The following is a 23,078-nucleotide window of genomic DNA, read 5'->3' as shown; positions in this document are numbered from 1 at the left end:
TTAGTGACTTTAGAAACACCGCAAAAATGATGTTCTCATTGGCCAATACAACCTGCTGGTGGAACCTTCTATGCAGATGCTAATTTTAATAGTGACTATGTGTTCGTAGTACATCCGACTAACTTTATTACATGGGGACAGTAAATTCTGGACTACTCTGGTAACCTTTTATTACAATCTGGTGCATTATGGGAATAGTATCCTCATGATGTGCAATGATTTGTTCTCCTCGTGCCATTGTTTTAGTTATCATCTTTGTATTGTATTTTCTCCACAGTACAGTAGCGTCTGCTCTACTTTCTACTTGCTGCTCCTACTTTAAAACTGTATCCAATGTCTCAATCTCTTAGCTTGTCCTTCTCTCACCTTTTGCAATTGACAAGTACATATCTCTCTCTCTCTCTGTGCAAGTCTCCTCCCTGTCTAGTCTTCTTTGAGTTTTACACTTCAACCTCATCCCTCCATCCCCTGTCGAGCTCTCACTTTCTCTCTTCTCCCTTCCCCATTCTCTTTCACTTTTTTGTTCCTGCCTTCCCGCACGTTCTCCCTCGCTCACCCTCCCATCTAACCTCCTTTGTAAGTTGGACAGGATTGGGAAAACAGAGCTGCTCCGTATCTAGTGCCTGGTACGAGGTGTCCCTGGTTTGAGAGGTGCTAGTTGCTGTGTTGTACATACATACGAAAGAAGCCAAAATGACAGATTGGCATCCTTCAGTTCTAAACCCTGTAATCATCTCTGCCAAAACCGAGTAATTAGACTTAACCCTCTTTTTTAAATAATGGTACATTATGGGGGGAAGCTTTTAAGTATCTGACCCCAAATGTACTCTTCATCCAGAATCAAATTGATATTTGGGGGGGGGGTTAAACATCTTCTGTATCTGCAGAGCAAGCTTTATTTAGCTGGGGCTGATGTCTGCGTTACCCAATATCGGTAAGGATGTCGCATTCAGTAATACTACAGCCCTTTTCCCATTAGTATTAATCTAGTATCCTCCTCTTCTATCATACACACACAGTCTTGAGGCTGTATATTGTAACATTCTAGAATTCCATCCTGATCAACCACAGCCCGCTGGATACTGCTGTTACTTACTTCTTGGATGGATGTTGATATTACATAATATAAAATAAAGGGGTAGTAAAAAAAAAAAACTAGAGCGATTGCAACCACAACACAAATTGTCAGTTTGTAGTTTTTGTGTCTGTGTATATATATTCAATGATATAGTTTAATGGGTACGGCATAAGCTAGGAATTAGCATGCATGTTACATAGGGAAGACCTTCGCACAAAGGTGTGATTTTTCTTTAAGCAATGGTAGAAGTCCAACTGTGGCGTGTCAGTCCAGAAAGATCACTACTCAGGCATGACTGTATATCATAGTATGTGTCGCAATCCAGGCAGTTTACATGCGCACGTCCCAATTCCAGCATCCAGGGACCATCCTGTTACCATAGGAAAGTCTAAATCGTGCGTCGCCAGCCTTCTCCCAAAAAAAGTTATTTCCTATACCAAACCTCAACTAATACTAAAAATATATTCTGACTCTCTTGTGTTTCCTCCTGGAGGACACCCTGTTATAAAGGACTTCCTTTTAACCGCAGCATATTCTCACGCTCCTTTCCTTACACACAAATCCCTTGAAAGCTGTGGACCCAAAGGTACAATTGTTTTTATACAAAGTGCATTTGCATCTCAGTTTGACCCTGAAATGCTATGCCCACGTCACGTTCCAATCATTGTTCGTTGAACACTACTTTGATATAGAATAATTCCAGCCTCCTATTTTCACTATGACCGCACAAAACACGCTATATGAAGATCCTTTTATTCATAACCCCCAGTGTTTTAATATGGCCAAAGAGGCCATATCTATAAATGAGGTCCTTTTTTTCTATTAGAACAGTAAAAGTCATGTATTGCACATCAGAAGACTTAACCCTTTGAGTGCCGAGGGAATTGGTCAAAATAGGTGTGAAAATTGCCAAGCAAGCCTTATTGCGTTGTCAACGATGCTGTGAGAGGTCCTCAAAATATCCGGTAAAAATGCCAGTGCCACTCACAGTGACTGCTCTTTTAGTATAAAAAAAGTACAAATACAGCCGAGTCAATGAATTAAAGTTTAGTTAAATATGGCACCCCAAAAAAAAAAACAGTCTCCGTGAGTGACGCTGGCATTTTTTGGAAGATATTTTGAGGATCCCTCACAGCAACATTGACACTCAAAGGGTTAATATATAGATGACCAGAAGCCCCAATAGCTGTATGCAGGTGCAAGCATGGCATTAAAGTATACTTGCTAGTTATCATGAATGAAGTTGCCAGCTGCCAGGCCCATCTTTAATATTTATTGGTACACATTAATGCTCTATAAGTGTAAATTTGGAAGCAGAAATTGAGGTTTATTCGTTCCAAAAAAAAGGAGGTTTCTATGTGTTTTCTTCAGCTTAACTTGTCTGATATTGGGCATTAATCATGAGGGGGGGGGGGGGGTTAAAACGTCATATGAATACTGACTGATCAGCAAAAAAACATTTATTTAAAATGAATAATTGCAATTGCTGTCTGGAGTCAGAATAAAGCATCAAAGTTGGTAATTATGATAATGTCTTTAGTTAAAAAGAATAAAATAAATAATTGATAGCTATAGGCTAATTCATAATCTCATTGTGAAATGAAAATGTTCTAGAACATTTAATGGTGTCTATGTTACCTGACGTTATTTTTTTGGTGTCACTAAAATCTCTTATCATTTCCTGAGCCAATCCAAACAAAACAAAAGGACTTTAATGATTTCCTTTTCATTGTCTATTTTGTCCTTGCTTCTGGGATGCTTATTTTAATCAGTTTGACTAATATCCACATCATTTTCCTTTTTACCAAGATTAGACAATGGAAATTTCCCAGCAACACATCCCTGTATTGACATGAAGATGACGATTAGATAAGAACTGTATTCAGCAAATACAACTCTGTATTATATGGAAGTAGTGATCTACAAATGTCTTTCCTGCTGTGCGCCGTAGACTGTATCTCTCTCTATTTTTGTCCTTTTTTTTTTTTATTTGATGCTTTGAAAGTTGATCCATCCTGTAGCTCAGTAAGTAAAGCACTGAGCGTTAATAATGGATAGTACTGATGCGTCGGACTGATCATTGTCTCCTCTTGTCTCTCACTGTGTCTAGGGTAGTGACAACATGCTGATAACTATACTGCCTTGTCTGGTTCTACTGCTTCTAAGTCTTCCTGTGCGTACATGGACATCCCGACCGGCCCGCGTCTACCTGTCGTACAAAGGTAAGCTGCAGACAATTACCCAAATGAAAACTTTATCAACTTACGGAGATTTATTTAATACACAGGGTGCCGCGTAGACAAGTGCGCTTTAATCCGTAGCAACGGATGCTCTTGTTGTGTAAACTTTTCTCGGACTAAGCCTTTCATGTTTAAATCCCAAGCACCTGCCCGATTGGCAGCTCCCTTTGGTGTCACCTCGGGGAAAGATAATGACTTTTTAACAAATTAGTCCGAAAAATGATACCCTGAACTGTACGACATGTGGTTCTAGACCAGTTTCCAGAAAGCATTATGTCAGAAGCCCTAAAGGCAGCTGACAGGTCCCGTTTCACAATCCTCCTTATTACATGTGATAAAATGCTGGGGACCTTTGCTACCACAGGGTCATTACAGGGGAAGAGATTACCTTTGTGTTATTGTGTGTATTTGACCTCTAACCTCGAAAGGTCACAAGAGGGTGAGGAATTGTTTCCTTAGGTTTCCTACCGAAGGAATTTCTGGTGGGGAAATATTGGCAGACTTGTGATATTGACATTATTAAGGGCTTGTGAACAAAGAGGGCTGTTTAACACCTATCCTTCCATAAACAAGTTTGTGCAATAAAAACACACCCTCATTGTCACCATTTTGTTCAGCTTTTTTGGCTGTAAAGCAGGGGCTAAATTCTAAAGCCATGCCATCTTCACAGCTCTTGGCAACAAGTTGTGCACACACACTCATGTTACAAGCGACAGCAAATTCTCTAATACGGTAAATTAAAGAATACAAGGCCGGCTGGCTTTTTTTTTTTTTTTTTTTTAAATATTTCGGTAGGATCTGAAGATTCCAATCTGTTCCTCCGCAATCAGTTGGTAGAAGTGACAGGTCTGCAGTTGTGCGATTCTCTGTGTCTATTGTGGATCCCAAGCAGAACAAAGAAAGGGTCAACAGTAGAGAGGGCTGTTGTCGGGATTTTGATGTACTTTGTTCTTGACAAGCGCATCCCAAAAATACTGTGTTACCTCACCATAGACGTGGGGACCTATTAATAGGGAGCACTGAGCCCCTCTTTCTGTGTGTGACAGCTGGGCTTTTATCCCTCGCGTCACTGGATGTGAAGCTGTGCGCGTCTCCACAGAATTCAGGGCCCGGGGACACCCTCTGTGTGTCTGTGTATAAATCCTGTGTGTCAGGGCATATCTATGTGTGAAGAGGATGAGCTCACAGCCCGTATATGTATTTTGGAGAGAAGGCATGTATGTGAGTAAGTCAGGTTTATGGGGAATTTAAGCAGAGCGTCCCCGCTGTACTTGACAGTAGTTATCTCTCTGCAATTCTACCTCCATTGTAGACCGCTGCAACCCTTTCAGGTCACACATGCTACTACAACTTTTCCTTATGATTAAAGGGTCATTATAGAACTGGGAAGTCATGCTTCCCATCATTTTTCTGTCCATGTGTATATCAAAGCAGGCACATTTTCTAATACACAACTGCTTATTTCCCAATACTATACATTTACCATTTTAAATTTAGAAGGTTTATTTAAAGGGGCTGTCTCTTTACTACAACCCCTCCTCCAAAGCCCTCGCCGTTACCTGACTCCTTGAACTATACCATGCAGTTTATGTGAAGGCAGCAGCTGCAGCTCAGTGTCGGAGGACTCGACAACACATCCAGTTCTATTCAGCAGGACACAATAGAACACTTCCAGTTTTATCTCTTTCATAAGACTTGTGCGGATTGGGTCCCGCTGCACTGTCAGCTGCAGCAGCTGCCCGCAAATAAACAGCACTGTTTGGTGCAAGTGAACCCTTAAAGAGTAAACCTCCTGTTTTCTCCCTACAATATGCAGCGGGACATAGTACCATTGTTGTGTAGTCTTACACCAACTGGGTATTCATTTCATCAGTGTACTGTTGTAGGAGACAGGGCAAAGCTATTTTGTTTACATGGTCTCTTATTTTGATGTCTGGTGTTTTCGGCTTTTGTCCGAGGGAGAGTTTTGGGGTGTTTATTTGTGTTGTAAAAGTTGGCAGAAATTTTTGTTCTTGTGGGCCTACTGTCTGGTCCAATATTTCTAAATGTACAGGATATTGTTGTATGTATTTGTAGCGTGCCAATTACTTTACCTAGCCATAAATGTTAACATTGGAATTCACTTATACCCCTTTCAGACTGCCAAATCAACTCGTTAACACGAGTTGACCTGCGGGCTGTTTCCGAGGTCGATCAACCCGGTATTTAATTTCATACCCCGGTCCTGTTCTACTATGGAGAAAACAGCCCTGGGAGATAGTCAGCTCCAAGCGCTGCTCTAACCGACCCCCCCGATGATGCGATGCCCTGCACCCGTCTGATATCAACAACCTGTAAGCCAGGTCGCTGTGGGAGCTTTCAGACCACAAATGCCGGGCAGCTCCCTGGAGGGACCAGTCCTTGTTGCAACCCAGCATTTGCGGTCTGAAAGGGTATTACTTATACCCCTTTTACACAGCACAAATAACCCGGGTCTGATCTGGGTTGTTGCTGGGTCGACCCGGGTCACTGTGCAATGTGAGAGCGCCAAACGTAAAAACCTGGGTCCAGCAACCCGGCATTCCGACCCGGGTTAAAAGAAGGGTTTTACCCAGGTCGAACCCGGGTTGGTGTGCATTGTAAATGGAGTATAAGTAATACCCTTTCAGACCGCAAATGCTGGGTTGCAACAAGGATCAAGACACAGGTCCCTCCAGGGAGCGGCCCGGCATTTGTGCTCTGAAAGCTCCCACAGCGACCTTGGCTTACTGCCAAGTTGTTGATATCAGACGGCTGCGGGGCATCGCATCATCAGGGGGGGGGGGTGGTTGGAGCAGCGCGTGGGGAGTTTGACTGTCAAACAGTAACGCAGGTGTCCGAGCAGCATGATCAAGATGGCGCCGCTAATGGCTGCCTAGGATCTGTGCCACTCAGCTATATGTGCCCCACATGTTTCCCCTGTCTCACACATGCACAGTAATCTATAACTGTACTGTCTCTGCTTATATTGTAACCTACCTGGCTGCTGCGGTGACCAGTGGCGCCACTGATGGCTGCCTAGGCGCTGTACAGCTTGGCGGCTGTATGCTCCCGGTGTGATAACTGTATTTTCTCTGCTTGTAGTGTTACCTACCTGGTTGTTGCAGCGACCAGTGGTGCCGCTGATGGCTGCCTAAGGGCTGTGCTGCTCAGCGAAAATATGTGTTCCCGTGTCCTCCCTGTACATGTCCACCACCCTCCCCAGAGTACATGTACAGTATACCTGTATGTGTCATGTATATCTGTATTGTCACTGTCTTTAGTGTTACCTACCTGGCTGTTGCACAGCAATCCAAATCAAATTCCTAGTATATGCAAATATACCTGGCCAATAAAGCTGATTCTGATTCTAAGGCGAACTCAGGGAGGACAGAAACCTCCTGTTGAGCAGAAGGGCATAAGTTTACACTATAGGGAGGATTCAGCATCAGCCCCAAGCACTGCTTCCTTCCCCGCCCCTCCCGATGACACGCCTCCGCTCCGCCCTGCCCCCATGTGATGTCAGCAACTTGGCTTATTGCTGGATCGCTCCCGGGCTGGACCCGTGTCCGAATCCTGGGTGTGACCCGGCATTTGCGTTGTGAAAGGGGTTTACGACTTCTTTCACATCGCACCTATAAACCGGTTATTTCCCAGTTATTACCTGGATTCAGGTGCAGTGTGAAAGTACCCAGGTCGAGCAACCTGGATATTCAACCCAGCTTAAAAGAAGAGTTAAGCCTGCTTCACAGTGTGTATAATGGACAACCCGGGTGTAGTGTGAAAAGGTGTGGCTCAGGACAGACCGGGGTCCCAAACCCTCGGTCCGACCCAGGTTTGATATGTGAAAGCGGCATAGTATAACATAGTTTAAAGGTCTAAATTTCCTATAATACGACTTACATGCATCTTCTTTCGTGACCAGTGTAACATAGGGCCTTATTTTGGTTCATTCTTTCTGACAAAATCCTTCTTAGATGGGCAAAACCATGTGCACTGCAGGTGGGGCAGATGTAACATGTGCAGAGAGAATTAGATTTGGGTGGGGTTTTACTTCAAAGTGAGATCTATATTGCAGTGTAAAAATAAAGCAGTCAGTATTTTCCCTGCACAGAAACAAAATTACTCAACCAAATCTAATTCTCTCTGCACATGTTACATCTGCCCCCCCTGCAGTGCACATGGTTTTCTCCATCTAAGAAGAATTTTGTCAGAAAGAATGAACCAAAATAAGGCCCATAGTCAGAGCCAGATTAAGGTCTAAATGGGCCTGGAGCTGAAAATTATCAATGGCCTATTATGCACAATAATAGGGGTTGTGGCCAGCACCTAATAATGTGGGGGGCGTGACCAGTGTTCTGGTTGGGTGGTCTGCTCATGGGTGTGTCTATTTGTGTAAATACTTTCAACTAATTATATATGCCTAGAAAAGGCAGGGGGCTGGCATAAGAAAAATGCAGATATATTGGCGGGTGCCCTCCAAAGGTGCACCCGCATCACGCCGATGTCCTAAGATACTTGCAGGGTGAGGCAGCATTCCAGTCATAAAAAAAATACTGAAAGCCGAAACTTGGTAGACAACATTTCAGCACCTTTTATGTGGTCACCTAAATTTACCACACCATATACCCCTTATACAAATCATGCAACACAATAGTAACCCCCTTATACTGTACTTGCCTCTTACACATTGTGCCACATGGAATGAGCCAAAATTCACACTGACTGAGCCAAAATTCACACTATGGCACACAGATTAAGGCAAAATACACATTTTGCCACATGGATTGAGCCAAAATACACATTATTATACCAAACAGATTGAGCAATAATGCACAATATGCTTCATAAATAGGGGCATTGCGCGCTGAAGGCGCGCATTAAAAATTTACACCATAATGCCCATTACATGTTAAGCCAAACACCATATTCTCCATTACGTATTATGCCAAACACCATAATGCCTATGAAAAATGATGCTACTTAAGTGTTGCTTACCAAAATGTTCATTGCCAGGGGTTCCATGCTTATTGCCAGGGGTTCCATGCTCATTGCCACGTGGGATTACATGCTCATTGCCAAGGGGGAATACATGCTTGCGGTAACTGGGGGATAGCCGCCGCCGGGCAGAAATGACAGCCATTGACAGCTGGGCAGAGAGCAGGGGGCTGCCTGGCTGTATTCAGAGCACTGCTGCATGTCCCGGCTATTTGAAATGATACCCCTTTCACACCAGAAAATGCAGGGATTTACCCGGGAATATGGCCCCAAGATCATGCAGGGACATTCCCGGACTGGACCGTTTTACACCAGCCTAGTCCCTGCATTTTTTTGTGTGAGGGGGAGAGAAAACAACCCCCGCCCCCCTTCAAACAACCAGCTACATCTTCAGAACCAACTGACCGATTTACATGTAGGCTTCAAATGATTTTGGTTCCGTAAAAAATGGGACATTTGGTTCCAGAGAAATCTGTCCTCAAACAACATGAACAGCCATGAAATTACATTTCAGAAATGAAAAAAAATTGGTTAACCCGCAATATCTCTAGAACCAATGAACCCATATGGACCAGGTATCAGATTGAAGGCCCAGCGATTTGGGTTAGACTGAGATCAACCTCAAGCTTCTGTGATGCCGGAGGGGGAACTGGCAGCCGTTGGAACCGGGTGTAGGTCGGAATTAGCTGGTCCCATGTTATCCTATGGGGAAAACGTTCCAGGTTTGCCTTTCGGTATCTCCGGTTCCCGGGGGGCTACCGACACGGGGCTGGGCTCGTTGGAAAGCTCTGGCCCTCAGCTACAGAATGGGCCTATTTGGAGAATGGGCCTGGAGCTGTAGCTCCATCAGCCCCATTGTTAATCCGGCCCTGCCCATAGTAACATAATAATAAAGGTTGAAAAAAGACGTTATTCCATCGAGTTCAACCTATTTGACTTGTAACTACTGACTTGAGTAAAGCTGCCCATAGACGTGCCGATTCTGCTGTGACCACCCCCACCGGCAATGAGTTCCAGAATGTTACTGTGATGCATTAATGCTGCTAACGGAGTCGTTGCCTTTTTGCGGCCGTCTCTGCTTGTAAAATGTAACGAGATTTTGTTTTGGAGATTAGACATATAGGGTGAGGTTTAATAGGATGAGAGATTCAGAAACTGAGAGATTTGGTAAGAAATCTCCAGGTTTTTTAAAGCAGCAATCATTTACACTGCAAAACCATTTTTGGTTTGATTTGGAAGTGTAAATGATTGCCACTTTTAAAAAAAATGGAGATTTCCCACCAAATCTCTCACTTTTTGAATATCTCATCCTATTAAATCTCACCCATAGTTCCTTTTGTGGATGAAGGTTAAACTCCAAGGTTTTCATTTGATGGCACCTCCTACAATTTTTAACATCTCAGATTTTTCTATGAGATGCAGTTAACCAGGCCCAAATTGTCTGGGGTGCATAGGACAGCCTTTCGTTAGAAGGAATGCCCCTCTTCGCAGTGAACTTTAAAACCACTAGTTGATGGGTGGACTTGGCCATACCACCACATTTGACCACACCATAAGGAATTATGGGAAAGAGGCAGAGATAGTGGCTTTGTGATTGAGCTACGTTGTGAACTTGGCAGAACCATCATAGGAGCTAGGAAAAGTACAGAATCTGGAATATTAATATACACACAGTAAACTGACCCTGTGTAGGTTATACTCCCTTTGGATTAAAAACAAACATATATCACTTCCTTCAAATCAGCTCCCAACTTCTGGAAACATGCAAAGCTGAAGAGAACATCCCAGGGATGCTGGATCAAACCATCATTTTGTGGTTTCATTGGTAATAGCTAATGGGTTTCACATCCCACTGCTTTTGCAGCTAAGGGTAAAGTAAAACCCCACTGATATAACCAATGGGGAATAGAACATCAAGGCAATGAAGCGTTCATTCAAGAACAAAACATTTAAAATAAATATGAACATTTATGACCATGGCACTAGACTATATTATTTTAGCAATAAGCATTCCGTAGCACAGAACCCAGGGGTAAACAGCTCAACAGAAGTACATTTAACAGTACAGATGGGCTTACACATTATTGCGTAATTAAAGCACGCAAATTGTGTCATAACGTAATGACTTGTTCAGTTAGCTGTGACCAGGGCGATGTGCCGGGCAAGTTCCTATCTTGATGGATTTTTGTACGTTGTCTTAACCCTTTGAGTGCCAACATCTCTGTATGAGATGTGCAAAAAAATCAGTACTTGTTTCCTAGCACGGCCACAACGATCATAATCGCGGTCATCGGGGGTAAAATCGGGGCCATCGCGGGCATCGCATGCGCAAAAAAATCGGGTGCGATGGGCCAGACGCGATGCCCGCGATTTCCCCATAGAGAACAATGTTAAATGCCTCAATTTACCCGCGATGACCACGATTTCCCATAGGAAACAATGTTAAATGGCTCAATTTACCCAAATTATCATAGGAACAATGGTAAATGGGCCAAAAACACCCCATAACATTGAAATGTCCCCCCAAAAGTATTTGACGCCACCACGTGATCAACGTGAACCCGAAGCGTGGCGAGCGCAGCGGTACGCGTCCTCCGACCTTTTCATACCCCCACTATCCACTAGGGCGTGGAGTGAGAATAGAATAGTGTGGCGAGCGCAGCGAGCCACCGAGCCCGAAGCGTGGCGAGGGGACGCGGATACCTGTGAAGCCCGCGAAGGGACGCGTTTACGACGTGACCGACCCGATTTTTCACTGTTTTCAATGCATTTCAATGGAAAAATCGGGGGCATCGCGTCGGTCGCGTCGCAGGCCACTAAAATTACCCCCGATGGCCAAGATTTGTGGCCGTGCTAGGAAACAAGTACCAAAAAATCTGTTAAAAATGCCAGCGTCGCTCACATTTGGTATATGGATTCAAATAAAAATTGTTGTGTATAAACAGATTATATTTCCTATATAAGGGATCATTACAGGTTATTATGATAAAACTACCGGTACTTGGCAATTTTCACTCCAATCTTGACAATTTCACTTGGCACTCAGAGGGCCGTATCAATGCGGCTGTCAAGGGAGTTAAATGGCGGGGAACGCCGAAAACAAGAGACCCTTGCCGTTTAACACCTGCTCTAACCGCTCACTCTATTCAATGTTCTGGGGGAACCCTTGCTGTCAGGTGACGGTGAGGATTCCCCAAACAGCGACGTTCGCGGCTAATGCAGGGAGCCTGCTGCATTTAGCCGCGAGTCTTGCACTGCTCACTGTCACTGCTCGCAAAAAGCGGTAAGGGTTAAGGGAATAATTGAATGATTCTGTAGCTGCAACATTATGGTAGCCTGTATCATTGCATGTTTATTTGTGACATAAGTGTGGAAAATGGACAGGAATGTATAACTCCATTGCTACTGCTTTACAGTGAGTTTATAATGTTTTATATATGGATTAGGAAAACTGAACTCAGATTGTGCATTTTACCATTTGTTTCCCATCTTTGTGAGCCTGTCTTGTGCACTGTGAAGCTGGAATGAGGCCACATAGCAGACACAAAGAATGCCTTATAGTGGGTGAGAAAAGAGTGGAACAAAAACCCCATCCACTGTACCAACTACAATGCAGATAAAGGTGACTTCATGAGCACATGGAATCTGCAGACATTACGTTTTAATATGTCTTTTTATTGAATGTTTCCCAGGAACAAACTTCCAGTAGATCTAGCTGTAGGTGGTGGGGGGGTTATTAGAGGTTGTTACTGGTGCTTTGTGGCTTTTTGTCTATTTCCTCCTCTCTCTCTCTCTCTCTCTCTATCCCTCTTTCTCTTTTTCTCTCCCCTTTTCTCTTCCTCTATTTCTTTCTCTCTCTCTTTCTCCCCCTCTCTCTCTTCCTCTCCCTCTCTTTCTATCTCCCTCTCTTTCTATCTCCCTTTCTCTTTCTCTCCCTTTCTCTCAATCTCTCTCTTTCTCTCTCTCCCCTTCTCTCTTTCTCTCTCTCTCTCTCTCCCTCTATTTCTCCCTCCCTTCCCCTCTCTCACCCTCTCCCTCTCTCTGTCCCAATCCTTTTCTCCTCCTACTTTCTACCTCTCTTAAGGTGCCCATACACGTTACAATTATTGTATACAATATTGTATACAATATCGCATCTCATCCGATCTTGGTTTTGCGATGACATCAGATGAGATGAGATCTAGTACAAAAAGTATGTGCTGCACATACTTTTTGTACTAGATCTCATCTCATCTGATGTCATCGCAAAACCGAGATCGGATGAGATGCGATATTGTATACAATATTGTATACAATAATTGTAATGTGTATGGGCACCTTTACTCCATCTCGTGGGCAGTGGATAAATAAAAATATACACATTAGTAGGCATATAATAATATACACATTGGTGGGCAGTGGGCACACATCCCCCCCGGCCCCCATTCCTTCCCCCCTCCAGGCACTTTTAATGAATGCAGCAATCGGGCCGTACCTTAGGACGGGGTGGCTGGCAGCTCCTCGTCCTCTCTATGATGCAGCAGCAGCAGGAAGTCTCCTGACTGTGCTGCCCCTTTGTTTGTAACTTGCGGCGTGACGTCATTACATTATATTTAAAGATGTGAGCGTGCACTGCACAGTCACAATGTGCCACCGCGGCTGCTGGGACCGTAATGAACTGGGAGCTGGGTGGCGGGCCCAAGGACAGTGAAGGGGCCGCGGTGGAGGTGAGTGACCCTGCTGCTGGGGATGGTGCTGCCCGGGCCCTACCCTCTGTCAGAGCGGCAGGGCCCGGGTCTCAAGTACCCCCATACCCCCCTTGTCGGCGGCCCTGCATGTCGACCTTGTCCCATGTCGACCTAGACACCTGTTGACCTTCACCCATGTCGACCCTAGAACCCTGTCGACCTAGTTGCCTGTCGACCCAACGGTGTCGACCTAATGACCAAAGTCGGGTCGACAATACGATGCACACCCAAATGCATACGCGGCATGCTCACTGGTTTCATACCCAGAAGCAAAGTGATTGCTTGCAAAGCTTCCCTGGGACAGGGCCTTCTCGGAGCATGAACCCACCCGTACATGTGACTCTACTTTTCTTATCAGCAATTGACTTTATCATATAGATTATCCTCTTATTACCTTTTTTCATTGTTAGTATTGTACTATTTATTTATTTACAGTTTCTTATATAGCACAGCAGATTCCGTTGCGCTTTACAACTGATGACAACACTGTAAAGGCCCCCATACACTATGCGATTTTGGGGCGATTCCATGCGATTTCGGCACTTGGGCCGATAAATCGCGTGACATCGTCCCAAAATCGCATGTGTTTGACATTTGATCCGATCTGATGCGCGGTCCCGTGCGCATCGGACCGGATCAGGAGGTCGGACGTTCAGCAGGTACGAACACGTCAGACCTCCTGCAGTGGGCTGGGGGGGGGGGGGAATGAGTGCCCAGCGGGGGATGCCGGTGACAGTGGGGCGGGCGGCGCTGATAATCACAGTGCTCTCACTGTGCAGCGTCTCTGGGTGCAGCGGGGGATGTCGGTGACAGTGGGGCGGTGGTGATAACCGTGCTTTCACTGTGCAGCAGGCGGGCAGCGGCATTACATCTTTAAAATAACATGTCAAATGACTATCCGCCTTCTGATTGGCTGATAGTCATTTGACGTTATTTTAAAGATGTAATATCCACCGAGTGACAGCATGAGGATTATCACCGCTGCCCGCCCCACTGTCACCGGCATCCCCCGCTGCACCCAGAGACGCTGCTGCCAGCAAGCTGCACAGTGAGAGCATGGTGATTATCACCGTCGCCCGCCCCACTGTCACAGGCATCCCCCACGGAACCCAGAGACGCTGCTGCCAGCCCCCACTACCGCCGCTGCTCACCGGCACCACCGGTGCCTGCCCCTCCCCCTGCTCCTCACCGCCCGGCAGCTCCCTGGTTTATTTTATATGTGATAAATCGAATGCGATTTATCACATGTAAAAAATGGCACATCAAGTGCCACATTGTATGTGAGCTTCCCAGGGAGCTGCCGGGCGTCTCGCAGGAGAATTGGGTCCGACGTCCCTAGGACAAGTCGGCCTAATGTATGGGGCCTTAAGAACAGACTGGGTAAAACAGACAGCTTACAATCTATAGGCAAATAGGGAAACACAAGGACAGGCACCAGTAATAGCATAGCAGTCCCACCAAGTTACAAGTCCAGAAGGGAAGCTATATAATACATGAGTGCCTCTGAGGGTTATGTGGGTGGTACCTACCCTATTTGGGATGTCCTTGCTTTTCCTCCTCTAATGTGGCCTGTACATGCCTTTTCCTCTCCTCTACACATGTTCGTTTGTGGATAAATCTGATGATGTTCTTGGTTAATTTTTCACGAGTGTTGTGTGCTGTATATGCAGCGGTGTGGACTGCACCTGGAGGTCCCCCTCAGAGGGGTGACACCAAAATGCCAGCTGGTACTTAGTAACCGGCTCTCGGTGCAGCCCAGCATGTCCTGGAATTCTGGCCACAGCCTTGTGAGGCCACACTCCCTTCCCACCAGGTAACATCACCTTTTCAGTTGCATACAGGTTTGGGGTGGACCGCACCGTGGGCCTTATTCTGGTTGAGTCGGATGGCTCCGAATGTGGATGGACGGCCGATGGTTGGTGTTTGTGCAGAGGCGCAAGTACGAATATGGCGTGAATTCTGTACAGAAAATGATCGGTCGGAACAATCCTAACTGGGTGGAGAGGGGCGTGAAGGGCTGTTTGGGCCCATAACCGTATGCGTACACCCTGCATTTCATGGGCGTTCCCATGAAAACGCTGGGCGTACGTATGGTAGTCCGGCCGTGACACACGTGTGGGGGGCGGACATATGACATAGCCGGATGCCAGCTGCCTGCCCATATCCCTGCGTTTGCACAGAGAAATGCCCGAGTGGTCTGGATCACTCGGTGCTGCCTGACCACTCGGTCCAGCATTCGATGGTCGGCGACCATCGAATGATGGGGGAGGTTCCCACAGATGGAGGAGGTGTTCACAGGAAAAATCCACTCGCAGTCCGTTCGGTCTGCGTCTTACCGCATTCGGACGGTGTGACCGATCCGTACGGAAGGCGGGGATAAGATCACTCGGTTCCTGTCCGAAAATACGCATCCGACCGAATCAACTAGTATACGGGCCCGTGTGTCAATGACCCCCAGTGATTACCCTGCGTGTAGATGTTGGGTCTGCTTTTATTAAAGCTACTCTATACTACTAACTAGTAAACTATAGTATTTGTTCATTGTGGATATCTTAATCGTATTCTTTATCTGTCATTAACTTATTAATTCTATTTGTAACTGTTTACTTCATTTGCAGAAGGGAATTAAGGGCAGTAAGGCCGTCATGTAAAACTGCTGATCTATGAATTAATTTGTAGATTATATATAAGCTGGGTGGAAAGTCCAGATATACTGGTTTGTGTACTATAGTGCTGTGGTGTATTTAATTTGTGGGCTAATATTTCTTCGCCAGGGTGTGCGGATAGAATCGTCTACCCAAAAAAAAAATAGGTCCAGATCCAATAAATAAACCACACCCTATTACAAAACAAAAGGATATAAAAGATCAAAACATTTTTATGTTTTTTAAATTTAAGGCACTGTCTGTCCTTTAACAGTAGCACAACAGTACAATTTCAATGCCAAGCTTGATGTCGCTATTAGGATTGTCATTTTCAGTAAAGTTGGTTGAGCACCTGTAAAATGGCTGCTTCCTGTCAATGACAACTTCGCATATGAAAGCAAGAAGTCCACCTCTGACTGAGCAGCAAGTTTATGCCTTGCCTCAGCTACAATTATTTGTTAAATCGGTTTTACTTCCAATAGAGGCTGCCGTGTATGTGCCCTGTAGAGGTTAAAATCTGACAGCTGACCGCACAGTGTACTCAAGACATACATTTTTAGATTTCCTCATTGATTACACTTTACTGCAAGCTGTCTTGCACACATCAGCGGAGGCCTACTGATGAAAATCAGTACTTTATCCATTAAAATGTCATTTTTTTGTTTCGAAACGTAATCCATGCACCTTAATGCTGAGTGTCCGCAGAGTCTGACAGCTTTCCGGTACAAAGGTTTGACCCGTGCTCATTCCAGTCTACCGCTCCCCCCCCCCCTTCCCCCGAATGCTAGGCTCCTCCTCTAAAGCTGCAAGGCTATGGCTGAACAGATTCTTTTTTTCTTTTATAAACCGTCAGGCATAGGTTTGGGGGTAAACCACACAGCTTATAGAACAATTTCAGAGTTTGCCAGCAACCATGAGACCTTGATCATCGAAAAAGGCTGCGCTCCCGCCACCCCCCCCTCCCCCTTTTACTTGCGGTCATTGCTTTTAAAAATGCCATAAAAGAATATAGAAACAGTGTACGATTTTGTGTTTTGTTTTAAGATGCTGTATCGTGTGTTGTAATAGGTTTTGGTTTGTTTTCTTGACGTCCATATTTTATTTTGTTGCACAATCTGTATTTTCAAGTGTCCAATTTGTTCATGTGGAAAAATTAATCATTAACACAACAACGTTAATGATACTGTACGGTAACATTTTAATAATGTTCTAAGGATGACATTGCTGCTGGTCATATGTGCGTAAGGACATCACAGAAATGTGACTTTAAGGAGAGTGTTAGTGCACCTAAATCCCATCATTACTTGTTCACTGAACATGAGTTAAATGTCTCTTTTTGTATTTTAAAGGCGCTAAGCCATGATGAGATTATGGGCAATATGAGATGGTCTCTAAGGCGCAGGCTGTTTGCTAATGTCTGTGACACTGCCTGTCTTATTTTAAAAGTGGCAATCGTTTGCAAGGCAAAACCGACCTGGTTTTACCTTGTAAATTATTGCTGCTTTAAAAATATGGACAAACTCATAGAAATTCCCAAAGAGTCTGCACTTTAAAATGAGTTTGTTCAGACTGCTATTACTGATTTATAACTCTGCGTAGTATCCTATACACCACATGGCAACTGCTACTATGATTTGGTGAGCAGAGAGGCTTTGGAACAACCGTATAAGCTCTCTCTGATCTGGGAACTGAAAAACAAACACACCTTCGTTCCCACTCTGCCATCACATGAGATTCTGAGTATTATGGGCCTGTCTGTGCGTGACAAGGACATAGTGTTTAGTAGGACAGTGAAGAAAAATGAGATTCATGTTTAACAGTTACTTGATGTATTAATTAACCCCTTCCTGACACAGCATGTTTTTGCCTTCCTGACAGAGCCCTTTTTTTCAAATCTGACATGTATCACTTAAGTGGGGATAACTTTTTTTTGCTTTTACTTATCCCAGTGATTTTGAGATTGTTTTCTCGTGACACATTGTACTTCAAATTAGTGGTAAATTTGGGTCGATACAGTCTGTGTTTTTTTGTGAAAAATACCAAAATGTCGTAAAAAAATGGAAAATTTAGCAATTTGCAAAATGTTAAATTTTCTGCTTGTGAGACAAATAATCATACCACTCAAAATAGTTAATAACTAACATAGACCATATGTCTACTTTATGTTTCCATCACTATTTCAACTTCCTTTTAATTTTTTTGGACACTAGGAGGCTTACAATATGAATAGCAAATTTTCAAATTTTCAAGAAAATTTCAAACACTGATTTTTTTAGGGACCAGTTCAGTTTTGATGTGACTTTGAGGGACTTGTATGTGAGACACCCCCATAAATGATGCCATTTCAAAAACTGCACCCCTCACAGTATTCAAAACAGCATTTTGGAAGTTTGTTAACCCTTTAGGTGTTTCACAGGAATTAAAACAAAGTGTAGGTGAAATTTCAAAATTTCATTTTTTTTGCAGATTTGCAATTTTAATACATTTTTCTAAGGAACACAGTAGATTTTACTAGAGAAATGTGACTAAAAATTGATTCCCCCAATTGTTTTGTTTTCATAAATATCCTATATGTGGCCCTAGTGTGCACGTTGACCAAACCACAGGCTTCATAATAGAAGGAGCACCTACTTGATTTTGGAGCCTCCTTTTTATGAGATTATTTTTTAGGACCCATGTAGGTTTCTAGGCACCATAAGATGCTAAAAGTTAGGAACCCCCCCACAAGTGACCCCATTTTGCAAACTACACCCCTCAGGGAATTCATCTAGGGGTATAGTGTACATTTCAAACCCCCAGGGGTTTCACCAATTGTGGTACAACTGGGCAGTGAAAATGAAAAAAAAATATTTTTTTTTACACAAAAATGCAGTTCTGGCTCCAAATTTGTCATTTTCAGAAGGTATGAAGGAGACAAAGCACCCCAAAATCTGTGCCCCAATTTCCCCCGAGTACGGCAATGCCTCACATGTGACCAAAAAATACCATTTGGGTGCATGGCAGGACTCAGAAGGGAAGGAGTGATTTTTGGATTTTGCAGCTCAGATTCTGGTGGAATGTTGGTGGGTGCTATGTTGCATTAGCAAGACCCCCGAAGCACCAATACAGTGGAACCCCCCCCCACAAGTGACCCCATTTTGCAAACTACACCCCTCAGGGAATTCATCTAGGGGTATAGTGTACATTTCAAACCCCCAGGGGTTTCACCAATTTTGATACAACTGGGCTGTGCAAATGAAAAATTACATTTTTTACACAAAAATGCAGTTCTGGCTCAAAATTTTTCATTTTCACAAGGAATGAAGGAGACAAAGCACCCCAAAATCTGTGCCCCAATTTCTCCCGAGTATGGCAATGCCTCACATGTGACCAAAAAATACCAGTTGGGTGCATGGCAGGACTCAGAAGGGAAGGAGTGATTTTTGGATTTTGCAGCTCAGATTCTGGTGGAATTTTGGTGGGTGCTATGTCGCATTAGCAAGACCCCCGAAGCACCAATACAGTGGAAGCCCCCCACAAGTGACCCCATTTTGCAAACTACACCCCTCTGGGAATTCATCTAGGTGTATAATGTACATTTCAAACCCCCAGGGGTTTCACCAATTGTGGTACAACTGGGCAGTGAAAATGAAAAATTAAATTTTTTACACAAAAATGCAGTTCTGGCTCACAATTTTTCATTTTCATAAGGTATGAAGGAGAAAAAGCACCCCAAAATCTGTGCCCCAATTTCTCCCGAGTATGGCAATGCCTCACATGTGACCAAAAAATACCATTTGGGTGCATGGCAGGACTCAGAAGGGAAGGAGTGATATTTGGATTTTGCAGCACAGATTCTGGTGGAATTTTGGTGGGTGCTATGTCGCATTAGCAAGACCCCCAAAGCACCAATACAGTGGAAGCCCCCCACAAGTGACCCCATTTTGCAAACTACACCCCTCAGGGAATTCATCTAGGGGTATAGTGTACATTTCAAACCCCCAGGGGTTTCACCAATTTTGATACAACTGGGCTGTGCAAATGAAAAATTACATTTTTTACACAAAAATGCAGTTCTGGCTCAAAATTTTTCATTTTCACAAGGAATGAAGGAGACAAAGCACCCCAAAATCTGTGCCCCAATTTCTCCCGAGTATGGCAATGCCTCACATGTGACCAAAAAATACCAGTTGGGTGCATGGCAGGACTCAGAAGGGAAGGAGTGATTTTTGGATTTTGCAGCACAGATTCTGGTGGAATTTTGGTGGGTGCTATGTCGCATTAGCAAGACCCCCAAAGCACCAATACAGTGGAACCCCCCCACAAGTGACCCCATTTTGCAAACTACACCCCTCAGGGAATTCATCTAGGGGTATAGTGTACATTTCAAACCCCCAGGGGTTTCACCAATTTTGATACAACTGGGCAGTGAAAATGAAAAATTAAATTTTTTTACACAAAAATGCAGTTCTGGCTCAAAATTTTTCATTTTCATAAGGTATGAAGGAGAAAAAGCACCCCAAAATCTGTGCCCCAATTTCTTCCGAGTACGGCAATGCTTCATGTGTGACCAAAAAATGGCAGGACTCAGAAGGGAAGGAGTGATATTTGGATTTTGCAGCACAGATTCTGGTGGAATGTTGGTGGGTGCTATGTCGCATTAGCAAGACCCCCAAAGCACCAATACAGTGGAACCCCCCCACAATTGACCCCATTTTGCAAACTACACCCCTCAGGGAATTCAACTAGTGGTATAGTGTACATTTCAAACCCCCAGGGGTTTCACCAATTGTGGTACAACTGGGCAGTGAAAATGAAAAATTACATTTTATTACACAAAAATGCAGTTCTGGCTCAAAATTTTTCATTTTCAGAAGGTATGAAGGAGAAAAAGCACCCCAAAATCTGTGCCCCAATTTCTCCCGAGTACGGCAATGCCTCATGTGTGACCAAAAAATGGCAGGACTCAGAAGGGAAGGAGTGATATTTGGATTTTGCAGCACAGATTTTGGTGGAATGTTGGTGGGTGCTATGTCGCATTAGCAAGACCCCCAAAGCACCAATACAGTGGAACCCCCCACAAGTGACCCCATTTTGCAAACTACACCCCTCAGGGAATTCATCTAGGGGTATAGTGTACATTTCAAACCCCCAGGGGTTTCACCAATTTTGATACAACTGGGCAGTGAAAATGAAAAAATACATTTTTTTACACAAAAATGCAGTTCTGGCTCAAAATTTTTCATTTTCAGAAGGTATGAAGGAGAAAAAGCACCCCAAAATCTGTGCCCCAATTTCTCCCGAGTACAGCAATGCCTCACATGTGACCAAAAAATACCAGTTGGGTGCATGGCAGGACTCAGAAGGGAAGGAGTGATTTTTGGATTTTGCGGCTCAGATTCTGGTGGAATGAATGGTGGGTGCTATGTGGCATTAGCAAGACCCCCGAAGCACGGTGAAATTATGAACCTACTAATCCACAGATGTGTGGTATATTTTAAAACACTCCTTTATACATAAGCCGGGTTTGTCGGGGCAAGTGTCACACTGGAAAATAGTTTGCTTTCTTATTCCCTTTTTATAGCAAACTTTGCACCTTTTTTGTGTCCTGCCCTTTTTCCAGTGGAGGGGATTTCATCAGGAAAATGCTGCCCTGGTACAATACGGGGGCCAGTACTAGAAGTACTGGGGCCCTCTGCCTGCTGGTTCCCAAATATTAGGCCCTTTATGACTTCCTCTTGAAAGTGCATAAATGTCCCCCTCTGGCTGGTAGAACGGAATAGCACGTAAGCGTTATACAGTGCCATCTGGATGATATACACGGCCAGCTTCTTGTACCAGATTTTTGTTTTCCGCAGGGCACTGTACGGCTTCAGTACCTGATCTGAAAGATCCACTCCGCCCATGTACCTATTGTAATCCAGGATAAAATTAGGTTTTGAGGTGTGGGTACTGGTACCTCGTACAGGGACGGAGGTGGTACTGTCTCCGTGAATTGTTGTCAGTATAAGGACATCCCTCTTGTCCTTATATTTGACCAACAACATATTTTCGGTGCATATTCCCCTGCTTTCACCCCTTCTCATTACTTGGGCAATGTGCGTTTTTGGGAGGCCTCTTTGGTTCTTGCGCACAGTACCGCAAGCTGCTGTACCTCTTGAACCAAGGGCCTTAAACAGGGGGATGCTGGTGTAAAAGTTATCCACATTGAGGTGATAACCTTTATCCAGGAAGGGGTGCACTAAATCCCAGACAATTTTTCCACTAACACCTACGAGGGAGGGGGGGCATTCTGGCGGTTCAATTCTTGAATCCTTCCCTTCATATACCCTAAACCTGTGAGTGTACCCTGAGGTGCTTTCACACAGCTTATACATTTTTATGCCATACCTTGCCCTTTTACTGGGAAGGTACTGGCGGAATTTAACCCTTCCTTTAAAATGTATAAGGGACTCGTCTATGCAAATGAATTTATCTGGGATGTACATCTCTTCAAATTTGGCACTGAAGTGATCAATGACCGGCCTGACTTTGAATAGCCGGTCAAAGGTGGGATCATCTCTGGGTGGGCACTGTGCATTATCGTTGTAATGCAAAAATTTAAGGATTAACTCAAAACGAGTCCGGGTCATGGCCATACGGTAAAGTGGGGTGCTGTACAGAACATCTGTACTCCAATATTGCCTAATTTCTGGCTTTTTTACTATGCCCATATGAAACACCAGACCCCAAAACGTCATCATCTCTACTGCATCTACAGGGGTCCACCTAGCAAATGATGACGTGCGGTTTTGAGCAATAAACTGCTGGGCATATAAATTAGTTTGGTCCACCATTACATTTATAAAATCATCAGAGAAAAATAATTTGAAAAAGTGAATTTTTCTGAGACCTGTGGAATCAAATTGGATTCCTGGGATGGCCAAAAACTCAGGAACCTGGGGCTCAAAATTGTCTGGTGGTGGGGTCCATACGAGATCAATTATTGGGGGGGGGGTCTCAGCTGCTCTACGGGGGCGTCTTTGAGGGGGTCCCTCATCACTAGAGGAGGAAGAGGAGCTTAAGATGAATCCTTCAAATTCCCCGCTTGCCTCACTGGCTGTGTCAGAGTCAGAGGCAAGCATGGCATATGCCTCCTCCGCTGAATACATTCTTCTGGATGACTGGGATGACATTTGGGATGACATTTGGGATGCTATTTTTATTTTTGTGTTTCTGGTAGTGAAATGTTTCAACACGTGTATAGTGTAGGGGGGTACAAACTTTATTTCAATGTAGTATGTAGTGTGTAGTGTGTATGTAGTGCAGAAAAAAAAAAAAAAAGGTCCTGCGCCAAAAATTGAGCACAGATGTTGATCATTAACGTCCGTCACTGAACATCGCTCAAATGCAACAGTAATTTGATCAAAAAAAT

General features: G+C 44.2%; 1 protein-coding gene across 4 annotated transcripts in view; it reads left to right on the top strand.

The window, feature by feature from the left end:
- Positions 1–23,078, top strand: part of LOC146035383 (semaphorin-3F-like) — a 103,713-nt gene that overhangs the window by 13,310 nt on the left and 67,325 nt on the right. For 2 of the 4 annotated variants that reach the window (XM_083158794.1, XM_083158793.1), the window contains exon 2: positions 3,189–3,300. In XM_083158794.1, coding sequence (XP_083014920.1) covers positions 3,201–3,300 — 100 coding nt within the window. In that variant the 5' untranslated portion in view covers positions 3,189–3,200. Of the gene's footprint in view, positions 1–41; positions 161–2,968; positions 3,104–3,188; positions 3,301–23,078 lie in introns of those variants that run through there. The other 2 variants (XM_083158795.1, XM_083158792.1) reach the window with 2 other exon arrangements.

The sequence above is a fragment of the Crinia signifera genome, chromosome 9 (assembly GCF_055691185.1).
Source record: "Crinia signifera chromosome 9, ASM5569118v1, whole genome shotgun sequence".
Taxonomy (NCBI): Eukaryota; Metazoa; Chordata; class Amphibia; order Anura; family Myobatrachidae; genus Crinia; species Crinia signifera.
The sequence above is the reverse complement of the archived record's forward strand: the minus strand, read 5'-3'. Positions and strand labels throughout refer to the sequence as shown.